Source organism: Chiloscyllium punctatum, chromosome 48 (genome assembly GCF_047496795.1).
Source record: "Chiloscyllium punctatum isolate Juve2018m chromosome 48, sChiPun1.3, whole genome shotgun sequence".
In the NCBI taxonomy this organism is placed as follows: domain Eukaryota; kingdom Metazoa; phylum Chordata; class Chondrichthyes; order Orectolobiformes; family Hemiscylliidae; genus Chiloscyllium; species Chiloscyllium punctatum.
In genome coordinates this window covers 57,054,364-57,078,035 of record NC_092786.1, presented here as the reverse complement: position 1 = coordinate 57,078,035, position 23,672 = coordinate 57,054,364, and the positions used below count along the sequence as shown (strand labels likewise).

Below are 23,672 nucleotides of genomic sequence, written 5' to 3'. Positions count from 1 at the left end.
TTTTGTCACGATACTAGGTAACATCATCAGTGAGCCTCTGGATGAAGCACTGTTAGCATGGCCTCCTTTCTATTTGTGTGTAGATTTCCTTGGGATGGTGGTGTCATTTCCTGTGGTGATGTAATTTCCTGTTCTTTTTCTCGGGGGTGGTAAATGGGATCCAAGTCTGTGTTTGCTGATGGAGTTCTGATTAGAATGCCATGCTTCTAGGAATTCTTGCGCATGTCTCTGTTTGGCTTGTCCTAGGATGGATGTGTCGTCCCAGTCAAAGTGGTGTCCTTCCTCACTGTATGTAAGGATACTAGTGAGAGTGAGTCATTACATATCCTTACATGCAGATAAGGAAAGAAACCACTTCGATTGGGACAACACATCCATCCTAGGACAAGCCAAACAGAGACATGCACGAGAATTCCTAGAAGCATGACATTCCACTCGGAACTCTATCAGCAAACACATTGACTTGGATCCCATTTACCACCCCCTGAGAAAAAGAGCAGGAAATGACACCACCAACTCTAGGAAATCTACACACCTAAATAGAAAGTGGGCCATGCCACTGGTGCTTCATCGAGAGACTCACTGATGATGTTACCTATAATGGTGACGACATGTCTGAAAACAAACCTTCTAGCTCAACGAGCAAACCTACATCCATGTCCCATTGTCTCAACTGTTATATATCTATATGTGAATATTTTTAAAGGTAAAGATAGGTAGATTCTTGTTAAGCAAATAATTGAGAGGTTACCAAGATTGGGAGATATTGTTTGTTGCTGTAGTAACCACTAGTTTTTGTCTTGTGATTGAGGTAGAATGTTGCCAGCAGCCCTGTCTCCTTCACTGAATTCTTAACACAGATTTTGAATGCTACATTTTTCTAATCGACCTGGTCAGAGATGTTATGACACATCTCTTGAGTAGGTGGACCAGAACCTGGACCTCCTGGGTCAGAGGTAGGAATATGACCTGTGCACCCCAAAAGCCTGCCCCATTTGTTTTTTTTTTCAGAAGATATCTATTTCTATGTCTTAAAATGTAATTAATACCTACCAACTGTTGCACTTAACAATAACATTAACAGACCTTAACAAAGTGATTGATTGGACATTAACCATTATCACTGAGAAGGCCAGCTTTATTACCCAATTATAATCTCCTTTTGAGATGGTAGGGGGTCAACGAAGGAAAAAAAACATATGGTGGGCTGCTACCTTGAATTAATATAGTCAGTGTGGCGTAGATGCAGTCAAGTGATGTTGGGGTGTGAGTTCCAGAATTTTGTTCCAGTGTCAGTGTAAGTGCAGTAAAATAATTCCAAGTCAGGATGTTGTATAAGTGGAAGGGGAACTTGGAGGTGATGGTATTTGTGTGCAGTTGTTGACCTTGCCCCACAAGGGGACAGAGATTGTGGATTTGGGAGTTGCTGTTGAAAAAGCTGGTTGACTTACTGCAGTGCAACTTGTGGATTGTACATACTGCAGTGCTGATACACTTGTAATTGAGGGGGTGAATGTTAACATGGTAGTAGGGATCTCCAGCAGGAGACTTTCATCTTGATTGATGGATCAGTGGGAAGAGAAGGACATTGATTGATTTATCCCATAGTAGGCATGCTGTAAGTACACATGAAATAGTAAAGTTGTCCTCTCAAGCTGGCTCTGTCATTAATTAAGATCATTGCTGTTTTGTTTTTGTTTAGACTTTCACATTTCAATTAATAAGAATATATTGACTTTTCCTTAAAATAAAAAGCCCTGTCTTTGACACCTGCTGAGGTAGGGAGCTGCAAAGTTGCATAACCCTCAGGAAACCATTTTCCCCTCTCTGTACTAAATGGAGAACCCCTGGTTTTAAAACGTTGCCCTCTGTTCTGGACGCACCCACAAGAGGAAACCTCTTTCCCTGTCCACCTTGTCAATACCATTCAGGATCTGATACACTTCAATCAGGTCACCTCTCACTTTCTAAACTCTGCTGGAAAGCAGCCCAATCTGCCCAACCTTTCCTGATCAGACAACCTGCTCATTCCAGGTATCAATCTAAACTTTGTGAACTGCCTCCAATGCATTTACATCCATCCTTAAATAAGGAGACCAAAACAGCATGCAGTATTCGAGATATGGTCTCACCATTGCCCTGTATAACTTCAAGCATAACATCCTTTAATGTTCAGTTCTTTTCAAAATAAAGGAAAGTATCCCATTAGCCTTGCATATGTGCTCTACCTGCATATTATAATTTTGTGACCAATGCACTAACTACCTAGATCCCTCTGCAACTTGGATTTCTGTATTTAATAACACTCTCCTTTTTCTATCTTGCCAAAATGGACTACTTCACACTTTCCCGCATTGTGTTCCATCTGCCAGCTTTTTGTATGCTCCAACTTGTTGATATACTTTGTAGCTTCCTCGTGTCTTCAATAATGGCATCTCTAAATCTTAACTGGTTATAGTTTCTTTATTCTAGAATGAAAGGAGGTAGAATACGAGCAGTTATTTGCTGCTTTTCAGTCTGATGTAATCTTTTTATGAATCTAGGGATTTTTGGAAAATTAGAACCTAGTCATCTACTGTCTCATTAGCAGCATCTTTTAAGACCCTTGGATGAAGTGCATTTGGACTCAGCCTTGTCAGCCGCAATTCCATCAGTTTGCTCAGAACACTTGCCTTGTGATTGTAATTTTGTGACATTCCTCTCACCAACCTCCCCCGCCCTCCCTGATTTACAGCAGTACTGGAATGTTTTTTGTCTTCTCTATAAAAAGTATTTGTTAATTTCATCCTCCGTTTCCTTTATTTTCTAATAATAATTCCCTGCTCTCACTCTCGAGAGGACCAACACTCCCTTTAGATAGTTCTCCTCATCAAATGTGCGTAGAAACTCCTTCCTATCAATTTTACATTTCTACATAGTTGTCTTTTATGCTCTAATTTATTCTCATGACTAACCTTTTCTGTCACTCACTGCTATTCTTTATATTCTGACCCATTATCTAAACCTCCAGTCATCTTTGTGTGGTTGGTTGTTTTTTAAGTTTGATGCTTTTCCTAACTACTTTGGTTAACCATGGATGAAGGGTCCTTTAGATTTTTTTCTTTATCATATGAGTGCACTCTGAAATAACTCCTTAAATGTCTGTCACTGTCTCTGTATTGATCTGTCCCCTTGCCTAGTATGCCAATTCATGTCAGCTAGCTTAGCACTCATGCCCACATAGTTGCCTAAATTTAAGTTTAAAATACGAGAATTCAACACACTTTTTTCAAACTGAATGTAAAATTCAATCATAATGAGGTCACTTAACATGGGAAGGCCTTAATCATGAAGTCATTAATTCTTTCTTGTCATATTACACAACACCAAGATGAGCATAACCTTCTTTCTGGTTAATTCCAAAATGTGTTATTGTAAGAAGCTACCTCTAAACTTTCCAGGAACTGCACATACAGGTTTCCACTGTTAGTATGGTATTTTTCAACTCATGTAGATTAAAGTCATCCATGGTTATTGTCATTGCTTTAGCACAAACACAAAATCTTTCATTCTATACTCTTGGTTCCAGAGTGTGGTTACTGTTAGGAGGCTTGTAGACCACGCCCAATAGTGACATATTTCCCTGACTATTCCTCATCCTCACCCAAATTGATTTTCCATCACACCAATTTGTGGACTATGTTAATGTTTAAGAATTAAAAAAGATACTTCATCCATTTACCAGAGATTTCTCAACCAGCTAGATCCTTTCTATATTGTAAAGCAAGACCTAATTTCAATCTGTTCTGACCTATCTAACTCTGTGCCTATTTGCCATGGGCTCCTTTGTTGATCTGCTCCTCCACGTATGCTGATTGCCTGTAGCAAGGCTCCTCTTCTAGGTGCTACAGACTCCCTGCTTGGGGTACTCTGTATAACATCCCCTCTCTGTGGGCAATTGGATGAGAGAGGAGTCTTAGACAGTCTGTGTTAAAGCTGGAGAAGGTGCCTCAGTGACCCTTTGGGTGATGCCGTATGAAAAACAGTGGGTAACTTGGGAAAGATCCAAAGTGGTCTCCATAACAGGAGAGTAGGGACCCGGAGAAGTAGAGACAGTTTGATGTAAAGAATGGAACAGGCAGCAAAATACCAGAGACGAAAGAAATTAGAGGTGGCGTGACGGTGAATGGAATCAAGAAGATGGGAGTCCCAGAAGGAGCAAGCAAAACTTAGAACTACAGTTGCATCCTGAAATATTCTGAAACCTGGACACCCTGCATTGAAGTGAATTATAAAACAGCATCTCAAAGTACATGTTATCCCTTTCCAAAAAAAAAGCCAGTAATTTTATTATAAAAGCATGTTGCAGGATGGGAGAACCATGCAACATGCACTTTGGCAGGAAAGGCAGTGAATTGGGAAATGGGTCAAATTTCTTGAAGACTTGACTCATCACATCTGCACAATAAAGGCCCACTCCCAATTTCCTTGTACAGTCCATGTACTTACATCGGCTCAGTTGTGCCTCAGTTAATTATGCACATGCTGCTGCATCTCACAGATCTAAGTTCAAATCCCATTCCAAGATGCGAGCACATAAATCGAGGTTAATCCTTCATTGAATTACTGAGGGGAACCACATTGCAGTTGGTGCTATATCTTGGATTAAATGTTAATGAGGCCTCATCCATGGGATGTGAAAATTCCCATGGGGTTACCCCTGATGTCCTGCCAATAATTATTTTTTGATAAGATGGCAAAATAAACCTGTTTTCGACACTGCAACACAAGTAGTTTTCGACTACTACCCTTCGAATAATATTTCATCTGTTAATGCTGATCTTTCAGAGACCCAATGCTGGTGAAAAGTTGCTGAATAAACACAAAGCTTTTTTTTATTATTGTTTTTGTTCTTGTAACAACTCAAAAACTGTTAAGAAACTTAAGACAGATTATCAGTTTCTTCATTTGGCCACATTACTTGTAATTCCATAAGTCTATTTGAGGCTGAACCCTTTATACTGTCCATGATGTGCCACATCAGATGTAGATTGGATTAGATTAGATTACTTACAGTGTGGAAACAGGCCCGTCGGCCCAACAAGTCCACACCGCCCCGCTGAAGCGCAACCCACCCATACCCCTACATTTACCCCTTACCTAACAGTGCGGGCAATTTAGCATGGCCAATTCACCTAGCCTGCACGTCTTTGGACTGTGGGAGGAAACCCACACAGACATGGGGAGAACGTGCAAACTCCACACAGTCAGTTGCCTGAGGTGGGAATTGAACCCAGGTCTCTGGCGCTGTGAGGCAGCAGTGCTAACCACTGTGCCACCGTGCCGCCCACGGCGGCATCATGTGCCATCACTGTATCAATTTCTGGTAAACTCCGGGGTGAATCTACCATCTTGTGTTGCTTTACAAATTAAATGTAAGGGTATTTCAAACTTTAAAATTAACAAGTTGAATCATTCAGCTATGTCATAGCATATTTATGCTGAGATTTATTTGTTTTATTTTTGTTCTGTCCTGGTGACTGTGAAGGAAGAGGTTTGAGTAACATTTGCGTGATTTAATGGAGACTAATTGTAGGGCTATGGAGGAAGAGCAGGGTAGGTGAGAGTAATCGTTTGGCTTTTTACAAAGGGCTAGCACAGGCATGATGGGGCCAAATAACCCTTTGCCATGTGATTATTGTGGTCAGTTAACCGGCCCTGATGCAAGTGTTGATCAACTATTTAATCACACTCTGTTGAATGATCACTTAGTCCGGTTATCACTAATATGGTGTGTGTCCATTTTTCCTTTGGGAGTTACTGAGCAGACCTTGTAAAACCAGGATGTCTGAGAACATAGAGTCGTAGAGATGTACGGCACGGAAACAGACCCTTCAGTCCAACCCGTCCATGCTGACCAGATATCCCAACCCAATCTAGTCCCATTTGCCAGCACTTGGCTTATATCCCTCCAAACCCTTCCTATTCATATACCCATCCAGATGCCTTTTAAATGGTGTGATCTTACCAGTCTCCTCCAGTTCCTCTGACAGTTCATTCCATACACTCACCACCCTCTGTGTGAAAACGTTGCCCCTTAGTTCCCTTTTATTTCTTTCCCCTCTCACCTAAGCCTGTGTCCTGTAGTTCTGGACTCTCCCATCCCAGGGAAAAGACTTTGTCTATTTACCCTATCCATGCCCCTCATGATTTTATAAACCTCTATAAGGTCACCCCTCAACCTCTGACGCTCCTGGGAAAACAGCCCCATCCTATTCAGCCTCTGTGTATAGCTCAAATCCTCCAACCCTGGCAACGTCTTTGTAAATCTTTTCTGAACCCTTTCAAGTTTCATAACATCCTTCCGATAGGAAAGAGACCAGAATTGCACGCAATTCTCCAAAAGTGGCCTAACCAATGTCCTTTATAGATGCAAAGTAACCTCCCAACTCCTATACTCAAAACTCTGACCAATAAAGGAAAGCATACCAAACACCACCTTCATTATTCTATCTACCTGAGATTCCACTTTCAATGAGCTATGAACCTAAACTCCAAGGTCTCTTTGTTCAGCAACACTCTCCAGGACTTTACCATTAAGTGTATAAGTCTTGCTTTGATTTGCCTTTCCAAAAATGCAGCATTTATCTAAATTAAAGTCCATCTGCCAATCCACAGCCCATTGGCCTATCTGATCAAGATCGTGCTGTATTCTGAAGTAACCACCTGCGCTGTCCACTATACCTCCAATTTTGGTGTCATCTGCATACTTACTAACTATACCTCTTTTATGCTCGCATCCAAATTATTTATATAAATGACGAAAAGCAGCGAATCCAGCACCGATCCTTGTGGTGGTCACAGGCCTCCTGATTGAAAAGCAACCCTCCACCACCACCGTCTGTCTTCTACCTTTGAGCCAGTTCTGTATCCAAACGGTTAGTTCTCCCTGTATTCCATGACATCTAACCTTGCTAACCAGTCTCCCATGAGGACCCTTGTCAACGCCTTACTGAAGTCCATATAGATCACGTCCGTCACTCTGCCCTCATCAATCCTCTTTGTTACTTCTTCAAAAAACTCAATTGAGTTTGTGAGACATGATTTCCCACGCAGAAAGCCGTGCTGACTATCCCGAATCAGTCCTTGCCTTTCCAAATACATGTACATCCTGTCCCTCAGGATTCCCTCCAACATCTTGCCCACCACCGACATCAGGCTCACTGGTCTGTAGTTCCTTGGTTTTTCCTTACCACCTTTCTTAAATAGTGGCACCACGTTCACCAACCTCTAGTCTTCTGGCACCTCACCATGTGAAATGGATTTATTTGAATTTTCAGCACTTGTGGGCGGTGGGGAAAGAGTAGTTCATTGAATTTCATCCCCAACAATGTTTTTGGTTGGTACTCTCCAGGCCACCACAGCGAATCCCCATTTACTTCCACTTTGAGTCCTGTTTCAGCCCTACTGCCCTCAAACAGCTGTAGTGCACTCTTCCAATTCCCTAATTCAGTTGTTCAGCTTCAGCTTGCTGGGAACCAAGATAATGAATTCCTTCTATAAACATTGTCACATGTTGTTCTCTCTCCTCCTATATGATGGTCTTTAAACTATTTTCAACCTGTTTAGAGATGTAATTACACATCTTTGGAGCAGATGAGACTTGAACCTGGATCTCTTGGTTCAGAGGTAGGGGCATTACCACTTAAAGAGAAGAAGGCTGCCACATGATGGTCTTAGTTTTCTTTGTATTATTGACCTATTTTTTCTAATCACCCTATTCAGAGATGTAATCGCACACCACTGGAGTAGATGGACTTGGACCCAGGCTTCTGATCCACTGGTAATGACACTACCACAGAACTAAAAGAGGGCCCCATGATGATCTTTAAACACAAAGCACAGTGTGTTAGGAACAGTGTAGACTGTTGGACTGTGTAGACTGTTGGACCCCCAGGCCTGCTGCACAGTTCTATAAGGTCATGGCAGATCTGATTTGTGGCCTTGCCTCCAATTTCCTGTTTGACTCTGTTGTGATCAGAATCTGTCTAACTCAATTTTCACTTGATGAAGGGGCAATACTTTGACAGATTGTGCTTTCAAATAAACCTGTTGGACTATAACCTGGTGTGGTGAGACTTCTAAGCTTGTCTATCCCCAGTCCAACACCGGCACCTCTCCGTTGTAACTCCACCTTGGATGGATTGTGTGATCCAGTTATACTGCTGTCTGTGGAAGAGGATTCCACTGACTGATCCTCTGATGGAAAGCTTCCTCCATATCTCTGACTTAGATGGGATCCCCCCCTAATTTTTATGCTAATTTTTAAACCTGTCTCTTTCATTTTGAACTTGCTTTAATATAACTGTTTGTGGCTGAGTGTCAAATTTTGTTTGATAATGGTCTTGTGAAGCAAGGTGGGCTATTTTGTTGTGTTCATGGTGCTATATGACGGTACGTTGTTAAAATACTAAGGAAAGTTGTGACATTTACAAAGCTATATCATCTGAAGAAGATTTACAATCTAAACAAAAACCGAAAGCATTTAAAATGTGTGTGTGTGTAAGACCTAAAAGTAAATCTTGGAGGCTCGTTTGCAGCAAATTAAAAGCCTGTGAAGTGTGGGGGGCTGTTAAAATTGAAGAGAGTCATTGAGTCCCCATCTGGGGCTGGGATCCTGGCTTTGAGGCTCTGCACGTCTCCTGTAGGGTTTCCAATTCCACTCAAAGACAGAGCCATGAGCAAAAAAAAACCCTAGAGAAAAGTCCTATTTGATTTTTACTTGAATTTTCTTTGGCCATTTCTGTTGATTCGATATAAAACGCCTGGATTGGATTGTGGTGGTGTCAGGGTGGTATGAAAGGTATATGCCTGGGGAAGTTGGAGGTCGGAGGGTGTATGTTGGAACCTCTGGGTCTGTGGCCAGTCTCCGTTGACAATTAGAGCATTACTGGATCCATAATTAAAATGCACAAACGTCCAAGTAATATCTTCAGGATGTGCCTTTGCCTTTGAGTGTGCATTCTTGGTGCTTTGTGCAGGCTTCTGTATGTAGGCAGCTGTTTCAAGACCGCTGCAGTCTGCAGTTGCAGGGTGTTGTCAAGGAGTTAAAATTGTTTTGTGAGCAAGAGGAAACTTAATTGGAGAAAAAGATTGTGCCAAGTTTGTTTCGTTTTGGAGAGTTTTGCAGATAACTCTAGTGCCATCTCCTGCTTTCAGGCTGGATTACTGAAGCTTTACTGCAAAGTGCAGTTACGTGGATAGCCAGTGTGTTCTGTACATTCATATAACTAAACCTCGTATCCCTAGGTGAATGTGCAGTTTAGCCCAAAATTCAACTGGTTATGCAACAATTTAATGTGACCTATTGGGGAATATGCTGTCAAAATAATAACTTGGATTTATATACAATGAGACCTCATCAAATCTCTGTACATGCTGAAATGCTTTTCAATCAATAATAGATTGACTGCACTTCAGAAACCACGGTGATAAAGTGAAGGAACTGTCAAGAGGTAGGCACCTTTCTTGAACTCCAGATGTCCCAAATCCCCATTCTCTGCAACTAATTAAGTACTTTTTGAAGTCTAGTACTGTGGAGGAATGTCAAAACCAATTTGTTACTTGTGAGAGTGTGCTGTGAGCAACATAACAAAGACAGGATGATCTAGTTATTTCCATGATGCTGGTGGCGGGTTGAATATTAGCCAGGAAACTCCCCTGTTCCCTTTCTAACTACTGCCTTGGGATCTTATACAATTACACAGGTGGGTGGGCACAGCATCTGTTTAATGCCTTGCTTCAAATGACTGTACATTGTTCCCTTGGTATTGCACTGGAGTGTTATCTTGGTTGGAACCCCTGAAGGGGGTAACTGTTGCATAAACCAATGCATTGAACTGAAATGTTGCAAACTAAAAAGTTTAAAATTGCGCTGAAAAAAATGTTTGAAGTGAGTGAAAAGTCCCTTGGTTATCAAATTGAAAGTTACACTCACTCCATCAAACACTTGATGATTAGTATGTTCAGACCATTAGCACAGTTTTCATGGAAATAAGATTTTCGCCTTGTGTTACAGCAAGGATGTTCTGAAAGGACCTGTTCCACTTCTGACTGATCCTGAGGGACAGGATGTACATGTATTTGGAAAGGCAAGCACTGATTAGGGATAGTCAACATTGTTTTGTGTGTGGGAAATTATGTCTCACAAACTCAATCGAGTTTTTTGAAGAAGTAACAAAGAAGATTGATGAGGGCAGAGGGGTAGATGTGATCTTTATGGACTTTAGTAAGGTGTTTGACAAGGTTCCCCATGGGAGACTGATTAGCAAGGTTAGACCTCATGGAGTACAGGGAGAACTAGCCATTTGGATACAGAACTGGCTCGAAGGTGGAAGACAGACAGACGGTAGTGGAGGGTTGTTTTTCAGATTGGAGGCCTGTGACCAGTGGAGTGCCACAAGGATCGGTGATGGATCCTCTACTTTTTGTCATTTACATAAATGATTTGGATGCGAGCATAAGAGGTACCGTTAGTAAGTTTGCAGATGACACCAAAGTTGGAGGTGTAGTGGACAGCGGAGAGGGTTACCTCGGATTACAATAGGATCTGGACCAGATGGGCCAATGGGCTGAGAAGTGGCAGATGGAGTTTAATTCAGATAAATGCAAGGTGCTGCATTTTGGGAAAGCAAATCTTAGCAGGACTTATACACTTAATGATGAGGTCCTGGGGAGTGTTGCTGAACAAAGAGACCTTGGAGTGCAGGTTCATAGCTCCTTGAAAGTGGAGTCGCAGGTAGATAGGATAGTGAAGAAGGCGTTTGGTATGCTTTATTTTATTGGCTAGAGTATTGCGTACAGGTTGGGAGGTCATGTTGCAGCTGTACAGGACATTGGTTAGGCCACTTTTGGAATATTGCGTGCAATTCTGGTTTCCTTCCTATTGGAAAGATGTTGTGAAACTTGAAAGGGTTCAGAAAAGATTTAGAAGGATGTTGCCAGGGTTGGAGGATTTGAGCTACAGGGAGAGGCTGAACAGGCTGGGGCTGTTTTCCCTGGAGCGTCGGAGGCTGAGGAGTGACCTTATAGAGGTTTACAAGATTATGAGTGGCATGGATAGGATAAATAGGCAAAGTCTTTTCCCTGGGATTGGGGAGTCCTGAACTGGAAGGCATAGTTTTAGAGTGAGAGGGGAAAGATATAAAAGAGACCTTTGGGGCAACTTTTTCACAGAAAGTGGTATGGGTATGGAATGAGCTGCCAGAGGAAGTGGTGGAGGCTGGTACAATTGCAACATTTAAGAAGCATTTGGATGGGTATATGAATAGAAAAGGTTTGGAGGGATATGGGCCGGGTGCTGGCAGGTGGGACTAGATTGGGTTGGGGTATCTGGTTGGCATGGACGGGTTGGACTGAAGGGTTTGTTTCCATGCTGTACATCTTGATGCAGACACCCACTTCGTGTGTGTGTCTGTGTGTGTCTGTGTGTGTCTGTGTGTGTCTGTGTGTGTGTGTGTGTGTGTGTACACGCGTGCGCACACGTGAGCACGCATTTCTCTCCTACAAGTGTAACTGCTAGAACTCTGCGTTGTGCATTTGCTTCCCTATCATTCCTGAGCTTGCTGACCCTCACTGGCTCTCCTTCTGCCAGGTCTGTCTGTAAATTCATTGTTTGTTCTCACATATCTCCATGATCTCACTTGCCCCTATCGCTGCAGTCTTCTTCAGCTGCACAGCTTTCTGAGATAATTGTAAATCTCACCTTCTGGTCACTTGCACATTTTAGATTTGAAGCACTCCTTGCTGGTGCCCATACCTTTCATTACCAAATTTTCAAGCTCTGGACCTTGTTCCTTAAATTTCAGTTTTTCTCTCCTGAAAGTCCACATCTTTGACTGACGTTTAGATCACCTGTTCTATTATATTCTTTTGTGACTTAGTGTTAGGTTTTGTTGATTACATCATTGGAAATTTTACTGCATTGAAAGTAAATGCAATTTTGTGTCAGCTGTTCTACTTTGCCTTCTCAAGGGAGAATGTCTAAGGATTTGACACATTAATGTGCCTTTTGTTAAGTGTGTATAAAGTGGGTCAAATCGATCATTTTTGAGTTGGTAACTAATGGGATTTCAGAGGGGATCAGCACTGGGACCTTGATCATTTACAATTTATATTAATGACTTGAATGAAGGAACTAGGTGGAGTGCATATTGCTGTTTACTGCAGCCAGTTTTTTAAAATTGTTGAATAAATGAAAATTGCATGCAAAAGTTACCTGTTTCAGTATTAAATTTGGGGACAGTACCTACTATTTGCAATCTCTCATCCCCTCTCCCCACCCCACCTCCCACCCTCACCCCCACCAAAAATAGAATCCTGGACAACCACTTTTTAATCTGTTGTGTAAGTTCCCTATTTTGTACAAATCTGTATAGTCACTGTTGGGAGACAGTTGTAAAGTGGAAACTTTAGGGCTTGAAGCATCTGTTTGCTCTGTCAACTGTGGATGTTATTTCATTGCTGTGGCCTGTTGTGATAATATTGTTCACTTTGGACACTCAGCACGTTGAGTTCGAGTGAACATGCTCTTGGTGGGGACTGGATTTTGGCTTGGCCCTTGAATAGCCTCAAGGAAGGGAATGATCCCCAACGAATCAACTGGCTGTTGCCTGCACAAATACTGGATGGTGCCTCGTATTTCCAGCTTTTTCTGTTTCAGATAGAACCCTTCACCAAACAATATTTTGATTATTTTAACATTAAGTGACGATCTTTCTTGCTGCAATGTTTTATGCTCATCAGCAATTCTGTGAACCCTGGTTGCTGTGTTGGTGGTTAGTGTGAATGACAATGTGGGAATTCTCGTGGTGCAGTGGTACTGCCTGTACCTTTGGACCAAATCCACCTGCCCATTGTGTGTCTGGACAGGTTGAGTGAATATATCTATAAGTTCCAGGTGACTGTCAGCTCTTAAGATCCCACCACCATAATCCTAATGCCTAGGATCATCGAGCCATGCGAGGCCATTCTGCTCTCTGTGGCCGTGCTAGCTGTTTAAAAGACAATTACACCCCAACCACTTCCCTAACACAATGCAAATCTTGCTCCTCAAGTGTCTAATGTTGAGAATTACAGTTGTTTCTGCTTGCACTGTCTTTTAAACCAATGCATTCCAAATGGTAATGACTCACTGCACATCGTTTTCTGCTGCAATTTCAGAAGAGCCAGTAGAGAAGCGAGATTTTGTTTTCAGATAGTCATACAGCTCAGAAACAGAGTCTTTGGCCCAACCAGTCCATGCTGAACATATTCCCAAATTAAACTAGTCCTGCCTTGCCTGCTCCTGACTCCTAACTCTCCAAACATTTCCTATTCATGTATTTATCTCAATGTCTTTTTAATGTTGTTACTGTACCTGCTTCCTCTGGAGGTTCATTCTGCACACTGGTCATGCTCAATGCCCCCAAGTCCTTTTTAAACCTTTCTCCTTGCTGATTAAAAATATCCCCCACCCTAGGGAAAAGACACCTGCCTTTCACGTTTATCTATGCCCCTCATGACTTTGTAAACCTCCTATAAGGTCAGGCCCCTTCCCCAATCTCCTACTCCTCAGTTTAAAAAAAGCCTATGTAGCCTTTCCTTGTAACTCAAGCCCTCCATTCCCAGCAGCTTCCTGGTAAATCCATTCTGAACCCTTTCCATCTTCTGTTTGGTTTCTTTTGAGATAATTAAAAAATTTTAAATGAACCATAAAGGGAAGAGCCAGCTTGAATCGGGCATTTGGGATATGATTGTTGATTATGGTCTCTTTTTTTTATTTCTCCCCGTCTCGCCGTCATCTACCAGTGTCTTTTGCTACTACTTAACACCTCCTTTTTCCTTACTTTCTGTCTCCTTGCAAACATGTTGTTGTCTTGAGAATAACTCAAGCAAAGGATTGAGGAATATTGTAATATGGTCAAAATTAAGCCTTGTTTTTCTTTTAACCCCACTCAGCAAGGGAACCTAGCACAAAATCGCAACAGGTGACTCAGGTAAGACTTACTGATTCTATCGCTTTTGTTCATTTGAATTAATTCTGCTTATCCGAATGCCAGGGAGCCAGAGTTTCAGTAATATGTGTGATTCAATGTCTTGGTGCAGTTTTGCTCAACTCTACCTGGTTAACTTAGGCTTTTCCTGCTGCAATTTTCGATCCCACTGAAATGGTCTTTTGAGTGTCCTCTGGTTCCTCTGCCATTTGATGATTGAGCCTCATGCCCCTCAACCCTACATTCCGCAAATCTCACCCCAAACCCCTCAGCCTCTTTATTTTCACTCCTTCGACCCCTTCCATGAAACAGAGCTGTGTGACCAAGAGCTGTGTCTTTTGTCCCCCTGTAGCTCAGCTTCTGTATTCTGATGACACTTGTGAATTTTCAAGACTTTCCTTTTCCCATTCTTTAAAAGATGTTGCAAAAACCAAGTGTGCACTCAGTGTGACACAGAACAAGACTGGATGCCCTCCTTAATGGTGATAGATTCCCTTATATCATTAGGTCCCTCCCCTCAACTCATGCCCATCCCAATTCAATTCATTGGTAAGGTTTAAGCGCAAGACCACTAGTTTTTGACTACTAAGTAGGAGGATTGTTAACTACTTAATCAGGTATCTGGCTCTTTTCAACAGTTGATGATACAGGACCAAAAGTGCAGGAGTAGGCCATTCAGAAACCTGAGTCTGCTCCACAAATCTGGATCATGGCTAATCATCACCTACATCAACACAACATTCATCAAAATATAAAGCTTAAAATATATAGTGTTTGTGCAGATAGATTTCTTCTGCTAGAAAATAAGTTCACATGGAAATATTAAGAAACAAATAGCTTTTAAGGGCAGATCTTATATTGATGGGATTTGCTCGTAAGCAGAAACTGGTTGTTTAGAACTTTTTTTTCTACCTCTGTGACCTGGCCGGACTATCTTATCGCTCTGTGATTCCAACCGTCTCAACATCTCTGTTTCCTGACTGTCAGATGGTTTTGACTTCTGATTGTCTGAAATATGAGAAAGGCAAGTAAATATAAATCAGATCTGTAAAGCTGAAATCAAGGATGAATGCATAGGTGTCTCTTTATAGTCCTTGAGGGGGCATGGTGTACTTTTGTTTTAACATTGATTTAGGGGGCAGGATTTTGCATACCAAGTCCCTTCCAACTCAAGAGTTAAGTTCAGCCAGAGAATGGTGAGCCTGTGGAATTTGGACAACAGTTGAGGTTAAAACATTGGATACAGCACTTGGGTCTAAAGGGATCAAAAGATGTGGGGGTTGGGGGGGAAAGCAGGAACAGGTTACTGGGTTGGACAGTCAGCCATGGTCATCATTAGTGGCAAAGCAAGCTCGGAGGGAAAATCCAGGAAAGTGGACATGAGGAATCCCAGATCAGCCATGATCCTATTGAATGTTGGGCAGTCTACTCCTGTAACTATTTCTGTGTAAGGGCCAAACAGCCCACTCCTGCTCCTGTTTTCTATAAGTGCTTGATTTTATCCAATACCAGATGTAGAAAGGTGGCAGTCTGCATCAGTGGTCTCCAAATACATGTGAACGGATTCCCTACAAGATATGGACAGATCCTGATGGTGGGTTTTCCCAAGTCCCAACTCTGTGTTTCAAATATCCAGAAAAATGTCCTGTCATCATGGAAGTGATTATATTTTAAATGAGAAGACTGCATTCATAAACCAACTGTAATCTAACAATTAGAGTTTTCATTGCCATTGGTTCATGGGGATACCTATCCCAAATGGTCAGAAACATTTTAATTCTGTGATATCCTGTCGGTACCATAATTCCCTCAAACAAAACACTCCATCCCCTCCCTCACTCCATATCTACTTTGGAAACTTCTGACCTCCAGGTTTCAAAATGGAAATCTTTCAACTTGAGCGTATTTTGTTTTCAAGCGTACTTGATTAAATATGTGTCTGTATTAATAAAAAGATACCAACTGACCAAGATATCCTTTGCAGAGAATCCATTTTACTTCTGATGGTTTCCATGCAACTATGAATCATAAATGTTAAAATCTCTAATCTCTCTGCTTTCCTGTATACAAAGCTGTAAGGCTGAGGCTGGGGAAAGGCCACATTAAATGTCATCTGACTGCCCCTGGTTCTTAGCTCCTTTGCTATCCCGTGTTGATAAGTCAGTGTGAACTGTCTTGAAACTTGTTTGGCTGCTGGTTCGAACATATAGTATTTAAACAAGGTGGATTTTGTTTTATCCTTTTAAACATGAAGTTTTTAAAAAAAAAAATTGGTATCTACGCAGGTTCCTGAACTGTCACAGAAAATAGATCAAAGGCATTTTCATGATGAAACACCGACAGCACAGAGTCAGAAGGAACAACGCATTGTAAAGGTATTAGTGCAATGCATTCTCTGGAGATTTAAATGGTCACTGTCTTTTTAATCGCTTGCCTCTCACTGATGAGAGAGTTGTTTGGTTTATTACAGTCCTTGAAATGGAAGACAAAAATGTTGAAATGTGTAAAACCATAAGTGAAGCAAAATGCTGCTGATGTTGGAAATCTGAAATTAACAGAGTGCTGGAAACAGTCAGGGCAGGCAGCATCTTTGAAGAGAGAAACCGAGTTAACAACAAGTCAACAAAGATACTTTATTAGAATGTAATGGCATGTTTTTGATCACCCACATGAGAAGGTCGATGGGGTCTCAGTTTGAAAGACTCACGTGAAACATGCACTGAGGTCTCGACTTTGGATTTTGTGCTCAGGTACCTGTACTGGGGTTTGAAGTCAACTCTCTGACTGAGATCGGAGCATTACTAACTGAGTCACAGTTAACGTCTGAAGAGAGTACAGACACAGTGTGGGTGGAAAATCCCAGACACTTGCTGCACCACTTGATATGAGTAGATCTCACTGCAGAGAATATTTATCTTGGCAATAACACTAGGGAAGGGTGGGTCTTCAAATAATTACAACTGACTGTTGAGTTGACAAGAATAGCATGAGAATGATCTAGAACAGAAAGAAAGCATTCAGCACAACATGTTTGCTATCGAAGTCTGTGAGCCCTACTTCCCTGCTCTTCCCCATAACGTAACAACCCTTCACCCTTCAAATTATTCAAATCCTTTTTGAAAGTTGCTTTTGAAACTGCTTTCATGTTCCAGATTGCAACAACTCACAGTTGAAAGACACCACTCCAGCTTCCTTCTGGCTCCTTTGCCTTTTGCATTACACCTGAGTTTACTAGTTGCTGAAATCTCTGCCACAGGAATCTGTTTCTCTCTATCTTAACTCTCATTGATTTTGGGCACCTCTCTCAAACCCCTCTTGAACATTTCTCTGCTCTAAGGATGATGAGTATGTAGCTTGCAAATCATACACTGAAAATAAGCATTCTGACAAAACCAAATCTTGGTTTCATTCTGTATCCTAAATCTTTGCCCGGTTAAGTTTCATGTATGCAGTTTCTTTTAGTCCCTGCGCCTATTTCTGAGGCTTAGCAAGGTTATATGACAAACATTTTGAACTGCGATTCAGTCAGCACAAAATTTTCAAAATATTATCACTTGCACAGTGTAAAAATAATAGCACCTTCGGAGGTGTGAATATGTCTAGGACTCTTAACAGAGGCTGATGTATTTCAACAGGGGATGTAAAATGTGATTTTGCAATTATGATTAGATTTTTTGTATAAGCATACTTGTCTAAACCAGTTCTATTTTAGCTTGTGTGTTACTTGCTAATTAATCCAGATTTAAAAGAGCTAACTTGGTTTTTGTCCCTTGGGCTTATAAGAAATTAAAAATTGCAAAACGTCACAATATAGGTGTAGAGAGAGCCATTTAGAATCTGATGATTGAAAACTCAATTGTCCTTTCTGTTTCCCATGTTGTACATTTTTTAAAAAGAGTTATGCCAGTTGTGTTTTGGACTTTGAGCCAGAAAGTTACAGGTTGCAGAACCCATTCTCGAGACTCAAGTACAAAACAGTCTGACACTCCCACTGTCTTGCTGAAGGTGTACTGTCCTGTCGTCTGTATTGTTTTTCAAATGAATCATGTGTCTAGTCTGCAGTGTAAATGATCCAGTGCTACTGTTTTGGAAAGGAGTGTTCCCGGGTCCATTCGACAATATTTCATGACTCAATTTCTCAATGTTAGTTGTCATTTAGTTATTGTATTGAGGGAGTTTGCTGTTTACTGTTTGGCTGCCCCTGGTTAAACATTACAATTTTACAACCAATGGTGCACTTTTTAAAATTTAATAACCATTCCAATGTAAAAAACATGACGGCTAGTTTGAATATAGTAAGCTCCCGCAAATGGAAATAAGTTAGTGGTCAAATTGCTGTTAATGTTGACTGAAGGATGAATGTTGACCAGGTCACAAAGAAATCTCATCTTCTTAGCATCATCCATGGCTAAGCATCAGTGGCAAGGCTAGCAGTTGCTGATATTTACTTTTAAAGGAACTGATGCTATGGGATCTTCTACATCCACTGGGGCCGATAGACTGAATTTAACATCACATCATTTCCTGTTGTGAAATTGAACCACTTCATATTTTTCAGGCAGTAGGTGTGGGTGACAAGATCCAATTTTATTCTTAATAAAACCTGAAAGAACTGCAGGTGTTGTAAATCAGGGACAAAAATAGAAATTGCTGGAAAAGCTCAGTAGATCTGGCAGTATGTGTGGAGAGAAATCAGAGTTAACATTTCGGGTTGAGTGACCCTTCCTCAGAACTATTCATGTTTATTTAAGAAACAACAATTCAAATAAAATGTTTAATTCATTTTTATAATAATGTGTCTAGGAACTTCAAATTGAAAATGAGGACCTTAAAGGCAAGTTGAAAAAGCATCAGCAAGATCAGAGGCTGTTTCTAGAGAGACTCAGTGGACTTCAGAAACAACTGAACCAGGTACAGCAACCACCTGAATAGAAGTATTGCCTTTCTACAGAGTAAACATCCAAGGCATTTCAGAAAAGCAATTTGATGGGGGGTATTAGGGCAGGTAAACAAAGGTTTGGTTAGAGGTATGTTTTAAGAAATGTGGTGAAGGAGGCAAAAGAGGCCAAGAGACCTCCAGAGGTTAGGGCCTAGGTGGTTCACAGTATGGCCAACAATTTTGGAGCGATGAAGTTGGGAATGCACAAGATTCCGAACTGGAGATTTCCAAAGATTGTTGGGCTGGGGCAAGTTTTTAAAAAAAAACTGTTACAGGGATGAGGTGACGGAGATGGTTTGAAAACTAGCAATCTTATAAAGTCCGTGCAGTTAGGGGGTAGAGGGAGTGGAATTTGGTGCAAGGCTAGATACATGCAGCAGAATCTTGGACAAGCTCGCATTTGGTGCACTGGTGGACAACCAGGAGATGATGAGACAGGAATCTGGAAGAAAAGGCATATAATAGAAGGCATAGAAAAGAAGTTTAAAAATGAATTGCAGAAGTTGGTCAGTATCTCTTTTTTTTTTGTTTCTGGGGGCCCAAAGCAATAATCTGATTGGACAAGTGCCTGGAGTCATAGGGTTGGATTGGATGAGTGAAGGGTATTCTTTTGATATTAAGCATTTAGGTGAGGATGTTTCAGTTTTGCTCTAGATGCTGAATCTGACCCATTCACATGTCAGTTGTCTCAGCATTAATTATCAGGACTTGGGAAGAGAGGGCAATGTTTCAAAGTTTCTCAATAACATATATAACGGATTCCAGGGGGTGCTAGGGTGGTGGGGGGAGCATAGACAGGTGAAAGTTAATGCACAGAAATTATGCATTTTGAGGAAAACGAATGAGGAGATCGATGCAGATAGGTAATGGTAAAAGATCAGAAGGGTGATGAGAATTTGTGATGAGTTAAGATTCACTGTCTGGCAGTATATGTGAGAGCCCATTCGCAGTCACTTTTGAGGAAATTTGGTGTATAATGGGGACAAAATATGCAGAGTTCTAGGGAGAGTGGGGTAAGGAGGACAATTTGGACAGCTTTTGCTAAGAGCTGGCACAACTATGATGGAATAAATGGCTTCATCCTTTACTATAAGATTCCAATCTAGCAGTCAAAATAGGAAGATCGAGTAATGAATACTGCAAGATTTTGGGTTTGGTAGATGCCCAAGAAGGGCAATTGACGTAAGTAATGTTAGGGTAGTTTACTAAGAATCCATGTATGCTGTACATTTAAATATGATACATTAGTGAAGTAAACAGAAAAGGTATACAATCTGTAACAGTTCTGAGTGATAGGTTGATGTCAGAGCAAGTGAGCTGTAGGCACAGAGTATGTTGAGTTCAGTATCCTGCTCTCTAACTGAAATGATAGGGAACTCTTCCCCTAGCGACCTTGCTTCTTACCTGGTACATCATCCCTCTGAAGAAAACAGCTGATGGAAAAGGAGGAGAAAGTGGGGACTGCACATGCTGGAGAGTCAAGAGTCGAAAAGTGTGACGCTGGAAAAGCACAGCAGGTCAGGCAGCATCTGAGGAGCACGAGAACCCTTCTTTTGGGGGTATGCTGTTCATCCTGATGAAGGGTTTATGCCTGAAATGTTGACTCTGTTGTTCCTCGAGGTTGCCTGACCTGCTGTGCTTTTTCCAGTACAACACCTTTTGATGACAGCTGATGGGAATAGGTTGCCCCATGTCTCCAGAAACTTAAACTACCAGCCCCTTGAAATAAGGTACATTATCTGATGTCAATCACTTGTTGGAACCTTTTTAACCAACGAGTACAGGACAGGTGCCAAAGATATCAAGATGGTGGCCTCCTTCCTTCAGTTTAAGGTGAACATTTTGGTTTGCTTCCAGCTGAGAGTCACGTTCCAATTCCTTACCAGGCACCTGAATAGATACAAGGGTATACAGCAAACTATTGTACATACTCAGCACTGTTGCTGTGGAGGCTAGAATCCTGTCTCCAGGAATAATAAGTTGAGATGCAATACCTGGAAATGTATTTCCAATGAGAGAGAGTGAGAGAATAGTTTCTCCGTTTAGCTGGCTTAATGCTGTGATAATCAATTCTTATTGAGCATTTCTCTACTTATTCAAAAAAACATAATTTATTAAAGATCTAATTTCTTAGAATGTTACCCACGCAGTGCACTGCATTTTATTTCCTAGTCATTTATTCTATAATTGTATTAGTTGCTGTCTCAATGCTGTACCAGTATATCATTCCAAACTGTTTTTTCTGGCTTGAAGCTCTCAGAATTTGAAATGAATTTTGAAGCAGATGATTCAAATGTATTACAAATGTTTGATCTATTTGAGGAAAACATAAAAGTGTGCCTATATCTGCCATTTCTGCTCATAATTACACCTGTTTACATAGAATTGAATATTTATTCATTCCAGTTCACTAAATAATTACAACGGTTATTTCCTCGAAAGTAGTTTCTTCCTCCTTCCCCATCCCTCCATCTCCCACCACCACCTGACTTGCATCCCTTTGAAAATTTGCCATTTGAGCTGCTGTCACATTGGTAAATCTAAGCCCTTAAACTGAAAATATTTTTTAAGTTAGTAAAGCGATTTGAAAAAGCTATTAATTGTTTAGCAACTGCCTTTTCTCAGCAACTCTGCTGTTTTTAGATTTTGAAAGCGTATCCTAAGCTACAGGTCAGTGAGAAATTATGATTAACATACTATAATTCCAAATTAATCATATTGGTGTTGGACTTTATGCCATAATTTTATGCATCAGTTTGGCGCGTATATGTTTGATTTTCCTTACAATCTAGTAACTCTTACACTGAAAATGAACAATTGTTAAATGGTGTATTTCTTTGTCTGTGGAGTTTGTGTATATGTTTCTCAGTTTATGTGTGCCTTTCTTGGTCTTTAATACTGGAGTCACTCTTCCTTCCTGCCTCATGTATAGAGCCATCCTACGAGCTACACTTTGTTTCTGTCCTACTTTTGGAGATTGCTGGTCCTTTGCATTGTGCTCTACTTCAGCTTATTCTTTTCCACGACTTTAACTATGGATCTTCTCTTTGTCTTTCAGTTTTTCTTTTCTCTGATCTGCTGTTTCTTTTCAATACTTGGCATCTGCCAGCCACAACTTGTTGACCTACCTTGACTTTTACTTTTCTTGAACTTTCCAGCTTTGCTGGTGCCATTGATAAGAACCTTGGATTTTAACCAAAGGTATCTTAATAGTTTAAAAAGAAAAATCCCAAAGTTAACTAGAAGCAATGTTATAGAGCAATTACTGTGAAGGACTGCAGATGAAAATGTGGTCACAGTGAAGTGTGTGTGTTCTACTTGATAATCAAATGTATTGTTCCTGTTATACAGGAATGCAAGGCAGTGGGAGATCTTCAAAATGAGGTATGGTTTTGTTTAAAAAGTAGTCTGAGTCCTAACTGATATATCAGCTGCACTCCATGCTCTTCTTTCCCCTACGTTTCATGCTGACTCTAGTTGTTTTTCTCCGTTTCTTTCCAATGTTTTACTATCTTCAGATGTTAAAAATCTAAAAATTATAATGGTGTGCTTCAATCTATCTCATCTTTTCTCTCTCGCTTCATGCTGTCACTTCCTCTGAGCCACAATAAGGATGGGCTTGTAAGATTCTACTGTGACCCTTCTTGGCTTTTTTTGATTCTCACACCAGCCAGTGTCACCTTCTGAATGTCTTGAAAAATTTTGTTGGTTCCTTTTGCATGATCTTTCCAAGTATTAAATGGAAGTTGGCCATCAAATGCAAGCAAATCCTGCTCTGAATGAAATTATAATTTCAGGAAGTTTCTATAAACTTTAAATTTATACCCATTAAACCCATGATACAGAAGGAGGCCAGGTGACCTCTCAGATCATTTCCTTTCTGAAAGCATTTACGTAGCATGAACTTTTATTTGTACTAGTTTATGTTCTCACTCCTAGGAGATAATTACATGATAATTAGAAATGAGGAAGATAATTTAACCTGTTAAAATTAATCTGGTTGGATGACCTGCAGTATAGGTCACTGACTGAAGACCTGTTTCCTCATTCTTAATAGGCAAAACTTCTTGTAAGTGATTTCAATCAGTATCCCCTTGTTTTACTCTTCCAATTTAATTTAACAAGTTCTTTTTCTTGAGTATTCTTCAGTTTGTTTTATCCTAATAATCTTGCTCAGATGTGTTTTTGAGATGATTTGTCCACGTTCTCTTTTACAGCTTTGGGCAGAACCAAAGGATGTTCATTAATCTTGATGCTTTTGCTGTTCTATTTACTAATGTTGCGTTTTAAAGTGATCTTTGCATTTAATTTATGCATCACTTTATCAGATTTATACACACTAAAGCACTTTGTAAATGAAATGACTTGTGTAGGCCGAACCATTCAGCATGCTGCAACATCAAAGATTGAATTATCCCCGTGAGTTCGTACATGTGCTTCTCTTCAATCACATTCTCTTAAACAAATGATTGAATTTATTTGATAGGAATTTACTTACTCAACTTCCACTGTCAGTCACAAGATTTCTCTGTGTTGAAATGAAGAATTTCCTTCATATATTGTGGTTTAGTTCTTCCTGAATGCCTAATCTTTCTTTTACAGGGTCTGGTTGTTTCTTCAGTAAGTTCAGAAAACATGTTTGCATTTAATCTGCTCAGAAGCCTATCCTAGATCTTACTAAGCCTCTGTACAAATAAATAAATACTTAACGTTGATCCTAA

The 23,672-nt window shown here is 40.7% G+C and overlaps 1 protein-coding gene across 7 annotated transcripts in view; it reads left to right on the top strand.

Annotated features, from left to right (window-relative positions):
- LOC140469070 (uveal autoantigen with coiled-coil domains and ankyrin repeats protein-like) overlaps nucleotides 1–23,672 on the top strand; it is a 169,377-nt gene that overhangs the window by 120,140 nt on the left and 25,565 nt on the right. For 6 of the 7 annotated variants that reach the window (XM_072565318.1, XM_072565323.1, XM_072565317.1 and 3 more), the window contains exons 9-12: nucleotides 13,978–14,015; nucleotides 16,298–16,387; nucleotides 18,816–18,923; nucleotides 22,303–22,335. In XM_072565318.1, the coding sequence (XP_072421419.1) occupies nucleotides 13,978–14,015; nucleotides 16,298–16,387; nucleotides 18,816–18,923; nucleotides 22,303–22,335 (269 nt within the window). The remainder of the gene's footprint in view (nucleotides 1–13,977; nucleotides 14,016–16,297; nucleotides 16,388–18,815; nucleotides 18,924–22,302; nucleotides 22,336–23,672) is intronic. The other variant, XM_072565321.1, reaches the window with a different exon arrangement.